Source organism: Rhinopithecus roxellana, chromosome 12 (assembly GCF_007565055.1).
Source record: "Rhinopithecus roxellana isolate Shanxi Qingling chromosome 12, ASM756505v1, whole genome shotgun sequence".
Lineage (NCBI taxonomy): Eukaryota > Metazoa > Chordata > Mammalia > Primates > Cercopithecidae > Rhinopithecus > Rhinopithecus roxellana.
Genome location: NC_044560.1, coordinates 31,656,571 through 31,677,978, shown reverse-complemented (window position 1 = coordinate 31,677,978; position 21,408 = coordinate 31,656,571). Strand labels below are relative to the sequence as shown.

The 21,408-nt window shown below is 40.8% G+C and overlaps 1 protein-coding gene across 5 annotated transcripts in view; it reads left to right on the top strand.

Annotated features, from left to right (window-relative positions):
- The window catches only part of ZNF790 (zinc finger protein 790), a 29,092-nt gene extending 21,406 nt beyond the window's left edge, over nucleotides 1-7,686 (top strand). For 3 of the 5 annotated variants that reach the window (XM_030942988.1, XM_030942986.1, XM_030942987.1), the window contains exons 2-5: nucleotides 408-490; nucleotides 2,145-2,268; nucleotides 2,557-2,652; nucleotides 5,914-7,595. In XM_030942988.1, coding sequence (XP_030798848.1) covers nucleotides 482-490; nucleotides 2,145-2,268; nucleotides 2,557-2,652; nucleotides 5,914-7,595 — 1,911 coding nt within the window. In that variant the 5' untranslated portion in view covers nucleotides 408-481. Of the gene's footprint in view, nucleotides 1-407; nucleotides 491-2,144; nucleotides 2,269-2,556; nucleotides 2,653-5,913 lie in introns of all 5 variants that reach the window. The other 2 variants (XM_010385671.2, XM_030942989.1) reach the window with 2 other exon arrangements.
- The last annotated feature ends 13,722 nt before the right edge of the window (nucleotides 7,687-21,408 follow it).

The following is a 21,408-nucleotide window of genomic DNA, read 5'->3' as shown; positions in this document are numbered from 1 at the left end:
AAAAATCCTGAAATCCAGAGATATTCAAAGCGAACGAGCTTTGCATTCAGCAAACCTATGATATTTCCTAATAGTGAATTTGAGCAAGTGACCCATGTCCTGATCTTTTAAATGAGACAAGTAACTGACATTCATAGGTGGCTTGAGGATAAATGTTAATGTATGTATATATGAATTTAGGGCAAGCCAGAATTGACATCTAGTAGTATCCTGATCGCATGTCATGATTTTGGCATAAGTGATTAGACTGAAACTTCATCCTGCTTTTGTTGACTCTCTCTGGTTTTGGATAGGGCCAGGATTTCTTCAGGTTCCTTCTGACCTACCTCCAAGGAAGAAAATGGCATTCCTGTTTGTCCATTTGAGAGCTCTGAGAAAGGCCTAACCTTGTGATTTTTTCTTTCTAGCTCTGCTTTCTCAGCACACTGCCTCACCAAGAGAAGAATCCAGAGAAGGACTGGTAGACTTGGAATGTGAAGTCATGGTCCATGTGAGTTGGAATTGCCTCTCTCCAAAAATATAACCCATTTATGTCAAATCATGTGAATATTTTTATTGCTTATCCTTAATTGCTTACTTGAATCACTATTGAGCGTTGTAAGTAATGACTGTGAAACAGTCCAATGCTTTCCCTAGATACCTCTTTTCTCCAACCAGTATGACCAAATCTATCCACCAGGGCTTTCAGTATCTCCTGTGTCCTAATCTGGCAGAGCACTGAAGAAGAGAAATACATTTCCTTAAGGGGAACAGTAAAGACTTTTCATTTCAAACCCATAGCTTAACAAGATGGGATGGAACAATTAAAGGGGACATACTACATAAAGGCTTTTATTTACTCTGTAGAATGGGATGTTTTATTTAATCAGGATGGGAGTTGGTGTTGGTTGGTATTCATTTAGGTATGTGGCCCTTTGTGATGCTTTCCTTAGCAGATACGATGGGAGGTTGAGTTCAAAGAGATCTGGAATTTTCCAGGAAATTAATGAGAGGTTAATATAATTAACAGTCCAGGGTTAGTTATTCCAGGCTGGTATAGCCTCTCAGTGGTGTTGACAAAAAACTCATTTGATGACTTTCACAGTAATCTCTTATGACACTGAATTTGCTGAGTGTCAGCTGCTTAGCAAAGAGCCTGGAGATTCTACACATTGTCCACAGAAAATAATATTCAGTCAGGGAGTGCATCTCTTGAGAATTCTCTCAATTTAAACTAACAGAAAATTCAACTAAAAGTAGTAGCTTAAGCAAAGGACAGTTACCTGGGCCAAAGACTGTATGCACAAGTCTGTGCACAGTAGAGACTCCTTACAACCAACAAAACCCCCTACTTTTCTCACATAATAAATCTGGGGTTCTTCCAGGCTGGTGTAGCCTCTCAGTGGTATCAACAAAAAACTCATATGATGTCTGTTATTCTGGGCTGCCATTCTGATGTTTTGGTATTTGTGATTTGAAGATCATAAAGATGTAGTGACTGAGCAACAGGAGTTTTTACGAGCATGTAGGCCAGGTGCGGTGGCTCATTAGGACTTTGGGAGCCGAGGTGGGTGGATCATTTGAGGTCAGGAGTTCAAGACCAGCCTGGCCAACATTGAGAAACCCTATCTCTACTAAAAATACAAAAAATTAGCCAGGCGCGGTGGTGCGCACATGCAATCCCAGCTGTTAGGGTGGCTGGGGCACAAGAATCACTTGAACCTGGGAGGCAGAGGTTGCAGTGAGTCGAGATTGCACCACTGCACTCCAGTCTAGGTGACAGAGCAAGACTCTGTCTCAAAACAGAACAAAAAAAAAAAGGAGCATGTAGACACTCAGCTTTAGTCACGCTTATTCCCATGTCATTTCGCCTGAAACCACAGGCAGCCAACTCCAGTTTTTTGCCCAGTATATGCCCCACTCCCTGCAGTGCCCCTTTCCAGCCTTTCCCCTTTCATTAGTAGAAATGGGGTTTCACCATGTTGCCCAGGCTGGTCTTAAACTCCTGAGCTCAGGCAACCCACCAAAGTGCTAGGATTACAGGCGTGAGCCTGTAAGGGGCTTATTATTTTTTAAGGGGTTATTATTTTTAATAAAATAATAAAAAAAGGGGTTATTATTTTTTAAAAGTTCACCATTAATACCTGGACTTGTTCTTTTAACAGCTGATGATGTTCAGGGATGTGGCTGTAGATTTCTGTCAGGAGGAGTGGGAGTGCCTGGACCTGGAACAGAGGGATTTATATAGAGATGTGATGTTGGAGAACTACAGCAACATGGTCTCACTGGGTAAGATTCGGCATTTTCCTTAGAAATTCCTGCTTTCCGTATTGTGATTTTTTTTTATTGTCTTTTAAATGTCCAGGGTAACTTCTGACTTTTGTTTTTTGGAAAATGGTTTGTGCTTTGTAAATCTGGCAATAGTTGTCATCAGTGGGCACCTCCATCTTTCCCATCCTTTATAACTTATTTTTGCCCTGCCTGTAATTGTTTCTCTTCCTTAGTAACCAAAGAAGTAGTTTCAAATTTTAGAATCTTTACAATGTGGTTCTTTGCTGTTTCTTATCTTCTGGGCAGGTCTTTGCATTTATCAGCCAGAAGTGTTCTCTTTATTAGAGAAAGGGAAAGAGCCCTGGAAGATTTTGAAGGATGAGACAAGAGGACCTTGCCCAGGTGAGTGAGGGCTGAACAGGCACAAGGAGGCCATTGTTGTGGATAACAGCTCAGCTGCACAGTGAGGCAGCAACACCTCTAAACTACTGGTCTGGAATATCCCCTTAAGACCAAAAAATGGGCCAAGTGTGGTGGCTCACGCCTGTAATCCTAGCACTTTGGTGGGTTGCCTGAGCTCAGGAGTTTAAGACCAGCCTGGGCAACATGGTGAAACCCCATTTCTACTAAAAAATAAATAAATCAATACAAAAAATTAGCCAGGCATGGCGATGAGTGCCTGTAGTCCCAACTACTCGGGAGGCTGAGGCAGGAGAATTGTTGAACCAGGGAGGCAGAGGTTGCAGTGAGCTGAGATCATGCCACTGCACTCCAGTTCGGTCAACAGAGTGAGACTCCATCTCGGGATAAAAACAAAAACAAAAACTGGCTGGGTGCCGTGGCTCACTCCTGTAATTGCAGCACTTTGGGAGGCTGAGACAGGCAGACTACCTGAGATCAGGAGTTCGAGACCAGCTTGGCCGACACGGTGAAACCCCATCTCTACTAAAAATACAGAAACTAGCCGGTGTGCTGACACACACCTGTAGTCCCAGCTACTCAGGAGGCTGAAGCAGGAGAATTGCTTGAACCTGGGGACAGAGGTCACAGTGAGCCGAGATTACATGACTGCACTCTAGCCTGAGCTGTAGTACAGTGAGACTCCATCTCAAAAAAAAAAAAAAAAAGGTCTGAGGCCTAGATAGAGACAAAACCTTTTCCAAAAGAACTTTCTCTTCACTCCAAACACTGGTGTATTTTTGTGCTCTCATTTTTTACTCATGTAACAACAAGGTAGGTGCCATTCTTTTCTCCAGTGGCGCTTATTTTATCTATGATTTGGATCAAGTTCCTTCCCATCTCCCTTTTTTGAAATTTAGATTTTCATAAAATTCTTCATTCTGTCAAAAAACAAAACCAAACCAAACATTTTTGACCTCATGTTTTTATTTTACCCATCCCTTTTGAATTTTTCTCATTTTTCCTAGCTTCTCCTTGATTGTACATTGCCTACATTTGTTAGTTCATTCTTATTAGTTCATTGTTTCAACCAACATTTATGGATTTGCTCATTTTAGGTTTAAAAGAATTAACAAAGAATATATTATCTCTTAAGAAACTTTTTGTTCTCTTCTGTGACTGGAGCATGGCCATACATTTCTGCATACAGGGAACATTAAGAGAAGACCTAATAGACTGCTTAGCTGAAAATTAGAGTAACAGGTGATAAGAGTTTCTGGTCATAGTGAGGAAGAAGTGGCAGAAGAAAAGTTAGGGCCCATGAAGTACAACCAGAAGAACACAGTGTCATACAAGACAAGCCCGGCCAGGCGTGGTGGCTCATGCCTGTAATCACAGAATTTTAGAAGGTCGAGGTGGGTGAATCACCTGAAATCAGGAGTTCTAAAACCAGCCTGGACAACATGGCGAAACCCCATCCCTACTAAAAATACAAAAATTAGCTGGGCATGGTGGTGGGCACCTGTAATCCCAGCTACTTGGGAGGCTGAGGCAGGAGAATCACTTGAACCCAGGAGACGGAGGTTGCAGTGAGCTGAGATTGCGCCACTGCACTCCAACCTGGGTGACAGAGTGAGGCTCCATCTCAAAAAAAAAAAAAAAAAAAAGACAAACTCTGACTTGTCTAGTTCCCCATATTCCCCAGCTTTTCCTCTCTAATAATCATCATCATCTACTGATTATTCAACACTTATCCTGTGTCAGGCACTTAATAGAAATAGCATATTATTCCCAATCCTTGCAACAAACCTCTGCAAAGTGGTGTTTTATTCCTTTTTATAATATGAAAAATTAAGAGCTCAGTCAAGCTCAGTAATTTTCCAATCACCTAAAAAGTAGTTTTAGGCCGGGCGTGGTGGCTCAAGCCTGTAATCCCAGCACTTTGGGAGGCCGAGACGGGCGGATCACGAGGTCAGGAGATCGAGACCATCTTGGCTAACACATGAAACCCCATCTCTACTAAAAAGATACAAAAAAACTAGCCGGGCGAGGTGGCGGGCGCCTGTAGTCCCAGCTACACAGGAGGCTGAGGCAGGAGAATGGCGTAAACCTGGGAGGCGAAGCTTGCAATGAGCTGAGATCCGGCCACTGCACTCCAGCCTGGGCTACAGAGCGAGACTCCGTCTCAGAAAAAAAAAAAAAAAAAAAAGTAGTTTTATTAAACAGAACTGGAGTCTGAAACTGAAGTTTGTCCTCTTTCCATTGCAGTACATTACTGCTCATACTTTGTAACTCAACTGCCTTTCAATTCACTGAGTCACTGCTAGAGTACTTGCTCTGTCCCCCAAGAAAAACTGGTAACAATAGTATTTGATCCTAAATATGTATTTAAAAAAATGAGTCACGGAAGAGTCCTACTTATTCTTAGCTTTTGCCTGACTCCTTCCCCCTTGAAAAAAATTCTCAAACTATTTTGTTGTTGTTAAGACAGGGTTTCACTCTGTCACCCATGCTCGAGTGCAGTTGTGTGATAATGGCTCCCTGCAACCTTGACCTCCCAGGCTCAGGTGATTCTGCCACCTCAGCCTTCCAGGTAGCTAGGACCACAGGCATGCACCACCATTCTTGGCTAATTTTTTATAGAGATGGGGTTTTGCCATGTTGCCTAGGCTGGTCTCGAACTTCTGGGCTCAAGAAATCTGCCTCAGCCTTCCCAAGTGCTGGGATTACAGGTGTGAATCATTGTACCTGGCCTTCAAACTATTTTTCTGTCTGAACTATCACCCATAATTATCTCCTTTAACCTAAATGCAGCATACCCTGGTATTGAGATCCTAGTACTTTGGTAACTCTGGATCAGATTGCTTCCCTCATATTGGACTGATACTCTGCCATTTCCCAGCATTCCTGTTTTTAAGCTCTGAATTATATTAGACATTCATCATAGTACTTGCAAACTTGTAGATATTTTATGACTTACTATTCTGTTATTGAGGTGATACCTGGATAATCATTTTTTATTGAGCTCCTCAGATGAATATGATCAAAATAAACTATACTTCTCATCACTTGACTCAACTTTCATTATTTCTTTTAAATTTCTACTTATTTCTTGCCCTTTTTTTCACATTGCTCATATTTGAGAATTTTTTAAGCCATTCACTTCTCATATGCTTTATTTCAATATTTTCTACATCTATTTTAGAAGTTTTATTGCTTTTTGTACATACAACAGTATGATGTTTTTACCTTCTTCTTTTTCAGACATGCAGTCCAGGTGTCAGACCAAGAAGTTATTACCAAAAAATGGCATTTGTGAGAGAGAAATAGCCCAACTGGAAATAATGAAAATTTGTAAAAACCACAGCCTTGAATGTTTATGTTTTAGAGGTGATTGGGAAGGCAACGTTCAGTTTCAAACACTACAAGATAATCAAGAGGAATGTTTCAAGCAGGTGATACTCACCTGTGAAAAACGGCCCACTTTTAACCAGCACATAGCCTTTAATCTACACCAGAGACTTAACACAGGAGACAAACTGAATGAATTTAAAGAATTGGGGAAAGCCTTTATTTCTGGCTCAGATCATACTCAACATCAGTTAATTCACACAAGTGAGAAATTCTGTGAAGATAAAGAATGTGGGAACACCTTTCTTCCTGATTCAGAAGTTACTCGACATCAGACAGTTCACACTGTTAAGAAAACATATGAATGTAAAGAATGTGGGAAGTCTTTTAGTTTACGTTCAAGTCTTACTGGTCATAAGAGAATTCATACTGGTGAGAAACCTTTTAAATGTAAGGAATGTGGGAAAGCCTTTAGATTTCATTCACAACTTAGTGTCCATAAGCGAATTCATACTGGTGAGAAATCTTATGAATGTAAGGAATGTGGGAAGGCCTTTAGTTGTGGCTCAGATCTTACTCGACATCAGAGAATTCATACTGGTGAAAAACCCTATGAATGTAATGAATGTAGAAAGGCCTTTAGTCAGCGGTCACATCTTATTAAACATCAGAGAATTCACACTGGTGAGAAACCTTATGAATGTAAGGAGTGTGGGAAAGCTTTTACTCGTGGATCACACCTAACTCAGCATCAGAGAATTCATACAGGAGAGAAATCTCATGAGTGCAAGGAATGTGGAAAAGCCTTTATTCGTGGTTCAAATCTTGCTCAACATCAGAATGTTCACATTGGTAGGAAACCTTATGAATGTGAGAAATGTGGGAAAGCCTATATTTGGAGCTCACACCTTGCTCGACATCAGCGGATTCATACTGGCAGGAAACTTTATGAATGTAAGCAATGTGGGAAGACTTTTACTTGGCCTTCATATCTTGCTCAGCATGAGAAAATTCATAATGAGAGGAAATCCTATGAATGTAAGGATTGTGGAAAGACCTTTCTTCATGGCTCAGAGTTTAATCGACATCAGAAAATTCATACTGGTGAGAGAAACTATGAATGCAAGGAATGTGGGAAGACCTTTTTTCGTGGTTCAGAACTTAATCGACATCAGAAAATTCATACTGGAAAGAGGCCATATGAATGTGAAGAATGTGGAAAAGCCTTTCTCTGGGGTTCACAACTTACTCGACATCAGAGAATGCATACTGGTGAGGAACCTTATGTATGTAAAGAATGTGGGAAATCTTTTATCTGGGGTTCACAGCTTACACGACATAAGAGAATTCATACTGATGCAGAACCTTACGGATACAAGAAAAGTAGCCACATCTTTAGTCACCATTCATATTTTACTGAACAAAAAATTCATAATGGTGGAAATCTCTGTGAATGGACAGACTATGGGAACTCCTTTAGTCATGAGTCAAACTTTGCTCAACACCAGAATATTTACACTTTTGAGAAATCCTATGAATTTAAAGATTTTGAGAAAGCATTTTCTTCGAGCTCTCACTTCATTTCACTCTTGTGAAATATTATATAAAAGTGTAGGAGGCTGGGCGCGGTGGCTCAAGCCTGTAATCCCAGCACTTTGGGAGGCTGAGACGAGCGGATCACGAGGTCAGGAGATCAAGACCATCCTGGCTAACCCAGTGAAACCCCGTCTCTACTAAAAAATACAAAAATCTAGCCGGGCGAGTTGGCGGACGCCTGTAGTCCCAGCTACTCGGGAGGCTAAGGCAGGAGAATGGCATAAACCCGGGAAGCGGAGCTTGCAGTGAGCTGAGATCCGGGCACTGCACTCCAGCCTGAGCGACAGAGCGAGACTCTGTCTCAAAAAAAAAAAAAAAAAAAAAAAAAGTGTAGGAAGGGCTTTATTCCTGACTCCTTAATTGATGTCATTTATTTTTTTCTCTTCAGGAATCCCACAAATGTAAGTAATATTGGAAGGCATTTTAACAGGGCACACATCCAGCAGCAGCAGCAGATAATTAATCATGCAATCAATATAGGAAGGAAATTACTGATCATTGCAGAATATCAGGGTAAAATTTTATGAGATAATAGCATGAATTTTTTTGAATCATTCTCAAAACATTCTTATCAGAGATGTTCCATAAAGAATTTATATAGGCCGGGCACGGTGGCTCAAGCCTGTAATCCCAGCACTTTGGGAGGCCGAGACGGGCAGATCACGAGGTCAGGAGATCGAGGCCATCCTGGCTAACACGGTGAAACCCCGTCTCTACTAAAAAATACAAAAAACTAGCCGGGCGAGGTGGCGGGCGCCTGTAATCCCAGCTACTCCGGAGGCTGAGGCAGGAGAATGGTGTGAACCCGGGAGGCGGAGCTTGCAGTGAGCTGAGATCCGGCCACTGCACTCCAGCCCGGGCGACAGAGCGAGACTCCGTCTCAAAAAAAAAAAAAAAAAAAAAAAAAAAAAATTTATATATAATTCGGCCAGGCAAGGTGGCTCACGCCTGTAATCCTAGCACTTTGGGAAAGCGGAGGTTGGTGGATCACCTGAGGTCAGGAGTTCGAGACCAGCCTGACCAACATTGTGAAACCCCACCTCTACTAAAAATACAAAAATTAGCTGGGCATGGTGGCACACGCCTGTAGTCCCAGCTACTCGGGAGGCTGAGGCATGAGAATTGCTTGAACCTGGGAGTGGAGGTTGCAGTGAGCCAAGATCACGTCACTGCACTCCAGCCTGGGTGACAGAGAAAGACCCTATCTCAAGAAAACAAAAAACCCACAAGAATTTATATATAATTCATTTTGGAAATCTTTCATCATTAGCAAAATTCTGTTGTATTTCCAGAAAAATCATGTAATTAATTAATCAGGAAAAGCCTTGAACTATGTCATACAATTTATTTGGCATGTCTTGTTTCAATACATCTTGCCTCTATATGTTTTTTGGAAAGTATCTTAAATCTATGTCTGTTTAATCTTATTCATTAGATTGTAAGGGTTGAATGATTTGAGATTTACATGACTTAGTGACTGTTATTTGTATTGGTATTAAGCCATTTTATGAGAGGAGGACTTTAAGACAATGATGATAGACAAATACATCATCTCTATTTATGTCTTATTGAACAGCAGAATGTTAATTCTGAAAAAAAATCTGTAAAATACAATGAAGAAAGCTTTGGATGAGTATTAATTTCACATGGTACATCAAAAAAAAAACGATAAAAGAAAGCCTTGTGACTTTAGTGAAAGTGGGGTTGTTGAGTGTTCAGCAGTTTTTTAAAAGACATTCAGAAATGATTTCTCTCTAACAAATTTCTAAAGCCAAGTGTCATATAATTCATTTTTCACCAGTTATAACTCAGAAACTAGCAGATAGCCATATGGATTCTTACCTCTTGGAAATTTAGTACTACATATAAACCGTTCTTAAAGAGCAAATAGAAAGTGAAATTACAGATGATTTAGAATGATAATGAGACCTATACTTTAAATCCTGTGAAATAACTAAAACAGTTATCAATAGAAATTGCTCTGAATATAAAACCAAGACTGAGGGCAGTTTGTTTATCATCACCACTGTATCCCCAGCACTTAGGACAGTGCCTGTAGTGTTGTAGGGCCTCAAATATTTATTGAATTAAATAATGATTACTCACCAAGGTAGAATAAGAACAAATACCCAAAAGAATGAATGGAAAGGCTTAATGAAAAGCTGAAATCATGGAATAAAAAACCATACACATTTTTCATCAAAATCTAGTCCTTTGAAGAAAACTATTATTTATTAGGCTTTGTCAGTGCTATAAGAAAGGAGAAATGGGATACAATTATATGTTTAGGGGATATTTTTTGGTATTAAAATAAGTATGTGAACTCTGTTAGACATGATTTTGGTTTTTGTTTTGTTTTTTTTTTTTTGAGACGGAGTCTCGCTGTGTCGCCAGGGCTGGAGTGCAGTGGCCGGTTCTCAGCTCACTGCAAGCTCCGCCTCCCGGGTTTATGCCATTCTCCTGCCTCAGCCTCCCGAGTAGCTGGGACTACAGGCGCCCACCACCTCGCCCGGCTAGTTTTTTGTATTTTTTAGTAGAGATGGGGTTTCACCGTTTTAGCCAGGATGGTCTTGATCTCCTGACCTCGTGATCCGCCCGTCTTGGCCTCCCAAAGTGCTGGGATTACAGGCTTGAGCCACCGCGCCCGGCCTAGACATGATTTTTATATGTGGATGGTTTTTTTTTTCTAGGAAAACATTATTAAATGTGATTCAGTTTCAAAAACAACCAAAAAAGTTCAAAACATAGAAAAAAGTATCATGTAAGATGAGGCTGAGCAAGTGGCTTATGCCTGTAATCCTAATACTCTGGGAGGTTGAGACAGGAGTATCACTTGAACCCAGGAGTTCCAGACTTGCCTGGACAACATAGGGAGACCCCCATCTCTGCCAAAAATAAATTAGCCAGGTGTGGTGGCACATGCCTGTAGTCCCAGCTACTCAGGAGGCTGAGGTGAGAGGACTGCTTGAGCCCAGGAGTTTGAGGCTGCAGTAAGCTGTGATCACCCCACTGCACTACAGCCTGGGTGATGGGGCAAGACCCTGTTGAAAACAAAACAACAAACATGTAAGACTAGGTAACTGTACAGAAGTAGATGGGATAGCTCTTGAACATCAAATTCCAGAAAAAATTTCACTCATGAAGATACATGAAAAAAACTAACATAGATGAACCCAATATTTAATCAAAGAATAACAGGAGATATTTGCTTATATTGTTTAAGCTCTGAGCAGGATGGATAATTTTTATTTTTGAGGTGGAGTCTCTAGTTGCCCAGACTTGAGTGCAGTGGGGCGATCTTGGCTCACTGCAATCTCTGCCTGCCAGATTCAAATGATTCTTCTGCATCAGCCTCCCAAGTACCTGGGATTACAGGTACCCTCCACCATGCCTGGCTAATTTTTGTATTTTTAATAGAGATGGGGTTTCACCATGTCGGACAGGCTGGTCTTGAACCCCTGACCTCAGGTGATCTGCCCGCCTCAGCCTCCCAAAGTGCAAGGATTACAGGCGTGAGCCACCGTGCCCAGCCTGGATGGATAATTTTGAATGATGAAAAGTTACTTTATCAATTTCTTCTAAGTGAAGTTCTTGGTATCTTTTAGTGTTACATAAGTTAAGAAATGGTGGGTATATGTACACATATTTAGCACACTTATAAGTCAGACCTTTAACAGGTAGTTCCCTCCTAAATTATTGTCATCTATGGAATTTCACAATTTGCCTGAAAAGTAATTTTTTGTTATGTAACTTTATTATAATCCATTTTCATTCATGTTGAATAGATGTTTAACGTGACAAGTACACTGAGAAAAATAACATTGATAAGTTTGTTTTGTTTTGTTGAGATGGAGTCTCACTGTTTTGCCCAGGCGCGATCTCAGCTCATTGCAACCGTCTCCCAGGTTCAAGTGATTCTCCTGCCTCAGCCTCCCGAGTTGCTGGGATTACCAGCACATGCCACCACGCCTGGCTAACTTTTGTATTTTTAGTAGAGACTGGGTTTCATCATGTTGGCTAGGCTGGTCTCGAACTCCTGACCTCAAGTAATTTGCCTACCCTGGCCTCCCAAAGTGCTGGAATTACAGGCATGAGCCACTGCGCCCAGCCTAGAAGTTATTTGGTAAATCTTTGTCCACATTACTCTTTCTGCCCATCTATATACAGATTAAGTATGGTTCATTCCCTTTTGGTTAGGGGAGGTTTTTTTTTTTTGCTGGCCCAGACTGCCTTGTTGAGTTTGGTGTCTGTGTGCATAGCTGGTGCTCCCATCCCCTTCATGGTGAATTTCTGGATCTTCTTGAATGCTTGAGTTGCGTGCTTATTGAACCTCTACTCCATTTATATATTTTTGAATGTTGATAATGTCTCAAGTCTGCCTCATGTATGACAAAACAGCCCTTTATCTTTTCCTAATCACCTTTCTTTGCAGGAGACATTACGCTGGAACCATTTTGAAAATGAAGAACTTTTTGATAATTAGTGTTGGTACAGGCTTATAACCTTTTTGGAAAAAAAAAAAAAAGATTAGAATCATTCCTGGCAGTGTAAAGCAGGATAAAGTCCCAATAAATCAAGAGATATAAATGTAAGAAAACAAAAAGAAACTTTACCAGTACTAGAAGTAAACATGGGCGAATTTCTTTATGACATGGGAATTAGGAAATCAATAACTGTGACTCAGAAATCCTGTAAAAATGAGGAAGAATCAATATTTTTTGTAGGACTAAAAATATAAACAAATGAAAATGACAAATTGGAGATGTCTGCTACTTATGTGACAGTCATTCACTTAATACACGTAAACATGTAAAAACCGAGATGTGAAAGATCCTACATCCTGATATAGAAATAGGCAAAAGACATAAATAGATATTTTATATGAAAAGATAAATTAAAGATCCTTAAACCTTTAAGAAGATGCTTCATATTCCTCATAAAGAAAATGCAATTTATGCTGCATATCACTTTATGACAATCAGATGAGCAAAAATCCAAAAGTATATTAAAATACTCATATTGGCAAGACTGGAGAAAGAATTCATATTGTGAAAATGTGAAACTACAACTCTTATAAGAGGGAACTGAATAATGTCCACGTGCAATCTTACATGCATATATCATGTGACCTAGGCTGCTTGCTTTTATCCGGAAGATACACTGATAAGATTATGAAATGTATGCACAAAGGAATGTAAATATTTGTAAATGCAACAGACTGGGAAGATTTCCAGCAATGGATTGGCTGAATTAACTCTCAGATATATACGTACAAGGTGTATTGTGCAACTGTATATTTCATAATCTTCAGATTATGTTATATAAAAAATAGGAGGGTGTAGAATAATGTGCTAATTTTTGTGAGAAGGGCGGACTGCTATATATGTTTATACTTTCTTTTTTTTTTTTTGAGATGGAGTCTCACTCTGCTGCCTAGGCTGGAGTGCACTTACACAATCTTGGCTTACTGCAACCTCCGACTCCTGGGTTCAAAAGATTCTCCTGCCTCAGTCTCCTGAGTAGCTGGGACTACAGGCATGCGCTACCATGCCCAGCTAATTCTTATATTTTTAGTAGAGACGGGGTTTCACCATGTTGGCCAGGATGATCACGATACCTTGACCTTGTGATCTGCCTGCCTTGGCCTCCCAAAGTGTTGGGATTATAGGCATGAACCACCGCGCCCAGCTATGTTTATATTTTCTTTTCTTTTTTTTTTTTTTTTTTTTGAGACGGAGTCTCGCTCTGTCGCCCAGGCTGCAGTGCAGTGGCCGGATCTCAGCTCACTGCAAGCCCCGCCTCCTGGGTTCACGCCATTCTCCTGCCTCAGCCTCCCAAGTAGCTGGGACTACAGGCACCCGCCACGTCGCCCGGCTAGTTTTTTGTATTTTTGTATTTTTTAGTAGAGACGGGGTTTCACCGGGTTAGCCAGGATGGTCTCGATCTCCTGACCTTGTGATCTGCCCGTCTCGGCCTCCCAAAGTGCTGGGATTACAGGCGTGAGCCACCGCGCCCGGCCAATGTTTATACTTTCAAAACACAGTGGAAGGATAAGCCAAGACCTAATCAAAATGATGAAGTAATAGGTGGGAGCGGAGTGTGGTAGTGCACGCCTGTAATCCTAGCTACCTGGGAGGATATGGTAGGAGGATCCCTTGAGCCCAGGAGTTCAAGTGCAACCTGGACAACAGAGCAAGACCCCTGTCTCTTAAGAAAAATTAAAATACAAACCATAGGTGGGAGAGAGCAAGGTTAGAAAGTAGCCACCTTTGATTTTACCTTGTTTTTATCTGAGAATCATTTTATAACCTCACAGTAAAGAATATTTCCTAGGGCCGGGCGCGGTGGCTCAAGCCTGTAATCCCAGCACTTTGGGAGGCCGAGACGGGCAGATCACGAGGTCAGGAGATCAAGACCATCCTGGCTAACACGGTGAAACCCCGTCTCTACTAAAAAAATACAAAAAACTAGCCAGGCGAGGTGGCGAGCGCCTGTAGTCCCAGCTACTGGGGAGGCTGAGGCAGAAGAATGGGGTAAACCCAGGAGGCGGAGCTTGCAGTGAGCTGAGATCCGGCCACTGCACTCCAGCCTGGGCGACAGAGCGAGACTCCGTCTCAAAAAAAAAAAAAGAATATTTCCTAGACAAAATATTTTAACTAGAAAAGTGTGGCATATTCATATTAATTTTATTATTCTATTGACTGAAAGTCACCATTAACAGACTGAACAGATGTCTGCTTCTGGTCAAATGGAGAAACAGACCAGATTTACCCTTATATGTGTAAATACTAAAAAGCTAAACAAAATAGGTGAAACAATGGTTTTTAAGACATTGAATATACAAAAATGTCAATTTCCAATAAAGAACAGTGATCCCTGAAAAAACAGAAACAAATTTTTCCTACAGTTTTTCCAGACTACTGCTGGGAGAGGTAACTCAGGCAGAGCCTAGTGGTCTCCTAGTGTTGAGATAGAATGAGGAATCTGATGAGGCCAAATTGGCCAGAGTTGACAAGGCAAAACACTGACAAGGAGAGAATTGCACAAAAATTTCTAGAGGATCTTCCTTAAGTTCAGCTAAATATTCATCGACACATGTGTGTGAAAACTACCTGAAGCCAGGGAAAAATAACTACCTTAAAGGATTAGAGGGAAGAATCCACAGAGCTCAAAAAGGTCCAGGAATAATTCCTTTTCCCAACAGCCAAAGTGGAAAATAAAAAATTACTAGGCATCGGCTGGGTGTGGTGGCTCAAGCCTGTAATTCCAGCACTTTGGGAGGCTGAGGCAGGCGGATCACCTGAGGTCAGGAGTTTGAGACCAGCCTGGTAAACACAGCAAAACCCTGTCTCTACTAAAAATACCAAAAAAAAAAAAAAAAAAAAAGGCCAGGTCTGTAATAGCAGCTACTCAGGAGGCTGAGACAGGAGAATCGCTTGAACCTGGGAGACGGAGGTTGCAGTGAGCTGAGATCGCACCACTGCACTCCAGCCTGGGTGACAGAGCGAGACTCAAAAAAAAAAAATTTACTAGGCATCCAGCATTCATTAAGTAGAATAATTCAGTTAAGGAGGAAGAGAATTCTGGGATTCTAGGAATTTCCTTAACCAATAAAGAGTATGTGTGAGAAATCTACTGCTAACATCATACTTAATGGTAAAAGCCCAAAGATCAGCAAAAAGAGAAGGATACCTGGTCTCAACAATTCTAAGCATTATTATACTGGAAGTGCTAGCTAGTGCAATAAACGAAAGAATACAATGTATCCAGACTGGAAAGGAAGTAAAATCATCTTTATTAACGGATTATATGATTGTCTATATAAAAAAAATCTGATGGTATCTGTAACAGTACTAGAACTAAATGAGCTCAGTGAGATTGCAAAATAAAGATCAATATATATAAAGCAGATGATTTTGCACGTACTAGCCATGAACAATCTGATCCTTAAAACCTTAAATGCCATTTATAACACCATAAACAGTATGAAATACATAGTGATGCATCTGGCAAAAGAAGTGCAAAATATATAATATAAAAATTAAAAACACTTCTAGGAGAACTTGAAAAAAGACCTAAACAGAGAGATATACTGTGTTCAGAGATTAGAAGACTCAATACCGTTAATATGTCAGGTCTTTCCAAACTGACCTATAGATTCAGTGAAATTCCAATTTGAATATTGGGGAGGCTTTTTGTTTTGCAGAAATTGGCAACCCAATTCTAAAATACATATAGACATGCAAAAGACCTAGATTAGCGAAAACAACTTTTGAAAATAATTTTAACAGTTGGAGAATAGGTCAGGCGTGGTGGCTCATGCCTGTAATCCTAGCACTTTGGTAGGATGAGGTGGGCAGATCACCTGAGGTCAGGAGTTCAACACTTAGCCAACATGGCAAAACTCATCTCTACTGAAAAATACAAAAATAGCCAGGTGTGGTGGCAGGCACCTGAAATCTCAGCTACTTGGGAAGCTGAGGCAGGGAGAATTGCTGGAACCTGGGAGTTGGAGGTTGAAGTGAGCTGAGATCATGTCACTACACTCTAGTCTGGATGACAGAGGGAGACTCCGTCTCAAAAAAAAAAAAAGTTGAAGAACATATGCTACCTGAATTTAAGACTTATTATAAAACTACAGTAATCAAGACAGTGTGGTATTCATGGAATAAAATAGACAGTCCAGAAATACACATACATGGACAACTGATTTGTGACAGTGGTAAAAAAGAAATTTAGTAAAGAAGAGGTAATCTTTTTAACAAACAGTGCTAGAAGAACTTGTTATGTATATGTTTAAACATTTACATTGATTTATAGCTTAAGGCATCTACAAAAAAAAGTTACCTAAATGCTGGGAATGGTGGCTCAAGACTGTAATTCCAGCATTTTGCGGGGCTGAGGCTGGGCCTGAGGTCAGGAGTTTGTGACCAGCCTGCCCAACATGGTGAAACCTTGTCTCTACTGAAAATACAAAAAAAGAAAAATTAGCTGGACGTGGTGGTGCATGCCTATAGTCCCCACTACTCGGGAGGCCAAGGCAGGAGAATCTCTTGAACCTGGAAGATGGAGGTTGCAGTGAGCAAAGGTCACGCCACAGCACTCCAGCCTGGGTAACAGAGTGAGATTCTGTCTCCAAAAAAAAAAAAAAAAGTTAACTAAAAATGTATCATATGCCTAAAATAAAACCATAAAACTTTCAGAACTGTGGGAGAGGCAAAATTTTCTTATATATGTTACTGAAACTGTAAGTCTTTAACAAATAATAAATTAATTAGTCATCAAAATTGAAAACTTTTGCCTTAACCAACTTTGTGAAGAGAAGGAAAAGATTAGCCACAGACTGGGAGAAAAATATTTTCTAATCATATATATATCTGACAAAAAGACTTGAATATAAAAAGACTTTAAAATTCAACAACCCAATTTAAAACTGTGAAAACATTTAAACACATACCACCAAAGAAGATATACAGATGTCAAAAAAACGTGATTAGTCACAAGTGAAATGCAAATTAAAACACAGTAAGTTAACACGATGTGCCTAATATAATGGCTAGCACTTAAAAAGCTAAGTATCGCAAGTGTTAGTGAAGATAAGAAGGAGTTGAAGCTCATACTGCTGGTGGAAATTAAAATGGTACAATTGGCCGGGCGCGGTGGCTCAAGCCTGTAATCCCAGCACTTTGGGAGGCCGAGACGGGCGGATCACGAGGTCAGGAGATCGAGACCATCCTGGCTAACCCGGTGAAACCCCGTCTCTACTAAAAAATACAAAAAACTAGCCGGGCGAGGTAGCGGGTGCCTGTAGTCCCAGCTACTCGGGAGGCTGAGGCAGGAGAATGGCGTAAACCCGGGAGGCGGAGCTTGCAGTGAGCTGAGATCCGGCCACTGCACTCCAGCCTGGGCCACAGAGCGAGACTCCGTTTCAAAAAAAAAAAAAAAAAAAAATGGTACAATTACTTTGGGAAACAGTGTAGCAGTTTCTTAAAAAGTTAAATACAAAATGAATAGAAACCTGGGCCTCATAACCTAATACTCAAAATATCAAGGATACAATTTAAAAATACCAGTTATACCAAAACCAGGCAAATTTAAACCTAACAGAAAAAGACAACAGATACCAACACCAAGAGCAAACTGACTGACAGTAGACCAGACTGACCAACATGGTGAAACCCTGTGTCTACTAAAAATACAAAATCAGCCAGGCATGGTGGCTGGGGCCTGTAGTCCCAGCTACTTGGGAAGCTGAGTCAGGAGAATCACTTTAATGAGAATCACTCATTAACAGATGAGACTCTGCCCTGGGATTCTGGTCTAAGGTAATGCATTGAACTTTTCTAGAGATTTGAAAATAATCAATCCTAAAACGCCCAAGCATACTGCTACTGTTTGCTATTTAATAATGTTTTCTCGGCCGGGTGTGGTGGCTCATGCCTGTAATCCCAGGACTTTGAGAGGCTGAGGCGAGCCGATCACCTGAGGTCAGGAGTTTGAGACCAGTCTGGCCAACATGGTGAAACCCCATCTCTACTAAAAATACAAAAAAATTAGCCGGCCATGGTGGTGCGTGCCTATAATCCCAGCTGCTTGGAAGCCTGAGGCAGGAGAATCGTTTGAACCCGTGAGGCAGAGGTTGCAGTGACCCGAGATCGCGCCATTGCACTCCAGCCTAGGCTACGAGAGTGAAACTCCCTCTCAAAAATAATAATGATAATCATAATGTTTTCTACAAGCAAGGGGTTACTTTGTACTGCGAACTGGTGTGAAGGCATCCACCATGTGTCAGCTTTTGAAGCTGATTTTATTATCTATGTTGTCCCAAGTGGTGAAGGGAAGATGGCACACCAAAATGGGGGCATTGGTACCAGTGCATCAGGTAAATAGGCATCTAAAGGTCTGAGAATACACTGCTACCATTCGTTATAATCAATGCTACAATAACCTTATAGGTTTGCTTCTCCTCTTCAGAAATTATAATGTCTTCCCTACAGTTATGCATAAACATCTTTTATGTACAAGTGCTGGAAAATTTTAATCTCCAGAGACAAGGCCATGGAAAAGGTTTCGTTACGCTACATATTAGTCAGCAAACATTTATTAAACTGTCCATGGGCCAACCACTGTTTTACGCCTGTGGGACAGAAAGATCAATAAATACAAGGCCTTTGGCTGGAGAAGCTCACAGTTCCTGGCCTGGAATGAACAACCAACAAATCATTACAATTCTATGTGATGTGCACTATAGTAGAATTATAATGATCTTTTCTTTTTCATGTTTTCCCCCAAATGACAATGGCTCAACAAAATGTAAATGGAGGTTACAGAGATCCAATATCTACAACAATCCTTCTATGCTGCTTCTCCAGGCTCCTCTGCCAAGATGCAAATACTCCAAGAAAGACAATGCCTTTATCAAATCCACGCTCTTACTTGAAGTCAGCCTGAGGTCATAGGATGCAACTTTCCTTAGGTAGTTTTGCCCCATCCTTCATAAGCCTTCAAATCTAGTCTGTGAAAGACTTCAAAGATAAAACAAAACAAAAAAACAAAACATTTTCCTGTTATTCACATTTTTAGTAATACCTGTTGACTTCATCACTTTATTCTTTTTCCAATATCAGTGTAGAAATAACAAATTGGCTTTGAAAATAATACATTATTAACATCATCAAACATCAAAGGCATCAGGCAGAAAGAAATAACTTTGAAACTATAAAGTTTGTCTAAATAAGACAATTGAAAAGGCAAACTTTTAAAATATCCTAATAGAAAATTGTTCAAAATATGGTGAAGCAAACAGAAAAAACTTAGCAAACAGTATCATGAAAAGAAAGTAAATACAATGAGCTGAGCTTTGGGTGTGTTTATCATGAAAATGGAAAATGAGACACAGCTAATATGCAGTGATTTGAATAAAATACATTATTACTAACATATTGTAGTAATAAGCAAACTGAAATATATTCATCCATTCATCTACTTGATGACCAAAAGGAATAATGCTTTAGATTTGGCAACTTTGGTTAAAAGGATGAAAAACTTTTGAGCTATTTAAAAAGCAAGTAATTGGGCCAGGCGTGGTGGCTCATACCTGTAATCCCAGCACTTTGGGAAGCCAAGGTTAAGAGGATCACTCATGCTCAAGTATTTGAGACCAGCTTGGGCAACATAGTGAGACCCCACCTCTGCAAAAAAATTTTTAAATTAGCCGGGCGTGGTGGTGCACACCTGTATTTCCAGCTAATTGTGAGGCTGAGGTGGGAGCATCTCTTGAGCCCAGGAGTTTGAGGCTGTAGTAAGCTATGATTCTGCCCCTACACCTCAGCCTGGGTTACAGAATGAGACCCTGTCTCAAAACAAAACAAACAAAAACTGAAATTAAATTAGATCAACTGTAGGATTAATTTAATTTAATTTGGAGTAATTTAGGAAAAAAAGGTTTCCTAAAGATATGAGAACCAAAGAATGACAGACACTTCCTTAAAAATCTAAAAAGCTGCTCACCGGGCGCGGTGGCTCAAGCCTGTAATCCCAGCACTTTGGGAGGCCAAGACGGGCGGATCACGAGGTCAGGAGATCGAGACCATCCTGGCTAACAGGGCGAAACCCCGTCTCTACTAAAAAATACAAAAAACTAGCCGGGCGAGGTGGTGGGCGCCTGTAGTCCCAGCTACTCGGGAGGCTGAGGCAGGAGAATGGAGTGAACCCGGCAGGCAGAGCTTGCAGTGAGCTGAGATCCGGCCACTGCACTCCAGCCTGGGTGCTGGGCGACAGAGCGAGACTCCATCAATCAATCAATCAATCAATCTGCTAACGGCCGGGCGTGGCGGCTCAAGCCTGTAATCCCAGCACTTTGGGAGGCCGAGGCGGGTGGATCACGAGGTCAGGAGATCGAGACCATCCTGGCTAACCTGGTGAAACCCCGTCTCTACTAAAAAATACAAAAATACAAAAAACTAGCCAGGCGAGGTGGCGGGTGCCTGTAGTCCCAGCTACTCGGGAGGCTGAGGCAGGAGAATGGCGTGAACCCAGGAGGCGGAGCTTGCAGTGAGCTGAGATCCCGCCACTGCACTGCAGCCTGGGCGACAGAGCGAGACTCCGTCTCAAAAAAATAAATAAATAATAAAAAGCTGCTAACGTTTATATAACTGACAAAGGACCAAAAATGATGGCTTTTAATTTTATTAAAAATGTAAGACTTTAGGGTAAAGATGACAGAATGAAGTCAAATAACAAGCTCTACGACTCTCAACACCTAAAGACAACAGAAATAGCACAAGTCACCTCAAGTAACCGGATACAGAAACAGGTCAGGCAGTAAATTCAGAAGAAGACGATGGTCAACAAGAGAGAAAGAAAATTCTGGAAAGGTCCACCCAAGTGCCAGACCCTCACCCACCAAAGAAAAGAGGTCTGAAGCCACTGGGCAGTACACTACAGGCAGTGTCTAGGGCCACAAAGCCATAAGAATCTCCTTCTTATGAATTTCTGAAATCATATTTGATGATATCAAGCAAAAATTGTAAAAACATATGTTGGAATGCTCAATATTAAAAAGGAAATACTGGAAACAATTATATCTAAAAAGTAGAGAGGGTAAAGACCTAAATGAAAGGAAGTTTTCAATGCTCCACTGCAAGTAAATGTTAATAGCAATAGGCTAAGTTATAGATATATACTGTAATACCTAGAGCAACCACCAAAAGAACTATGTAAGTGATATACTCAAATACAGTATAAAGTAAAGAAGATGGAATTTTAAAACTGATCAAGTATCCAGTGGAAGACTAGAACAGGGAAACAGGA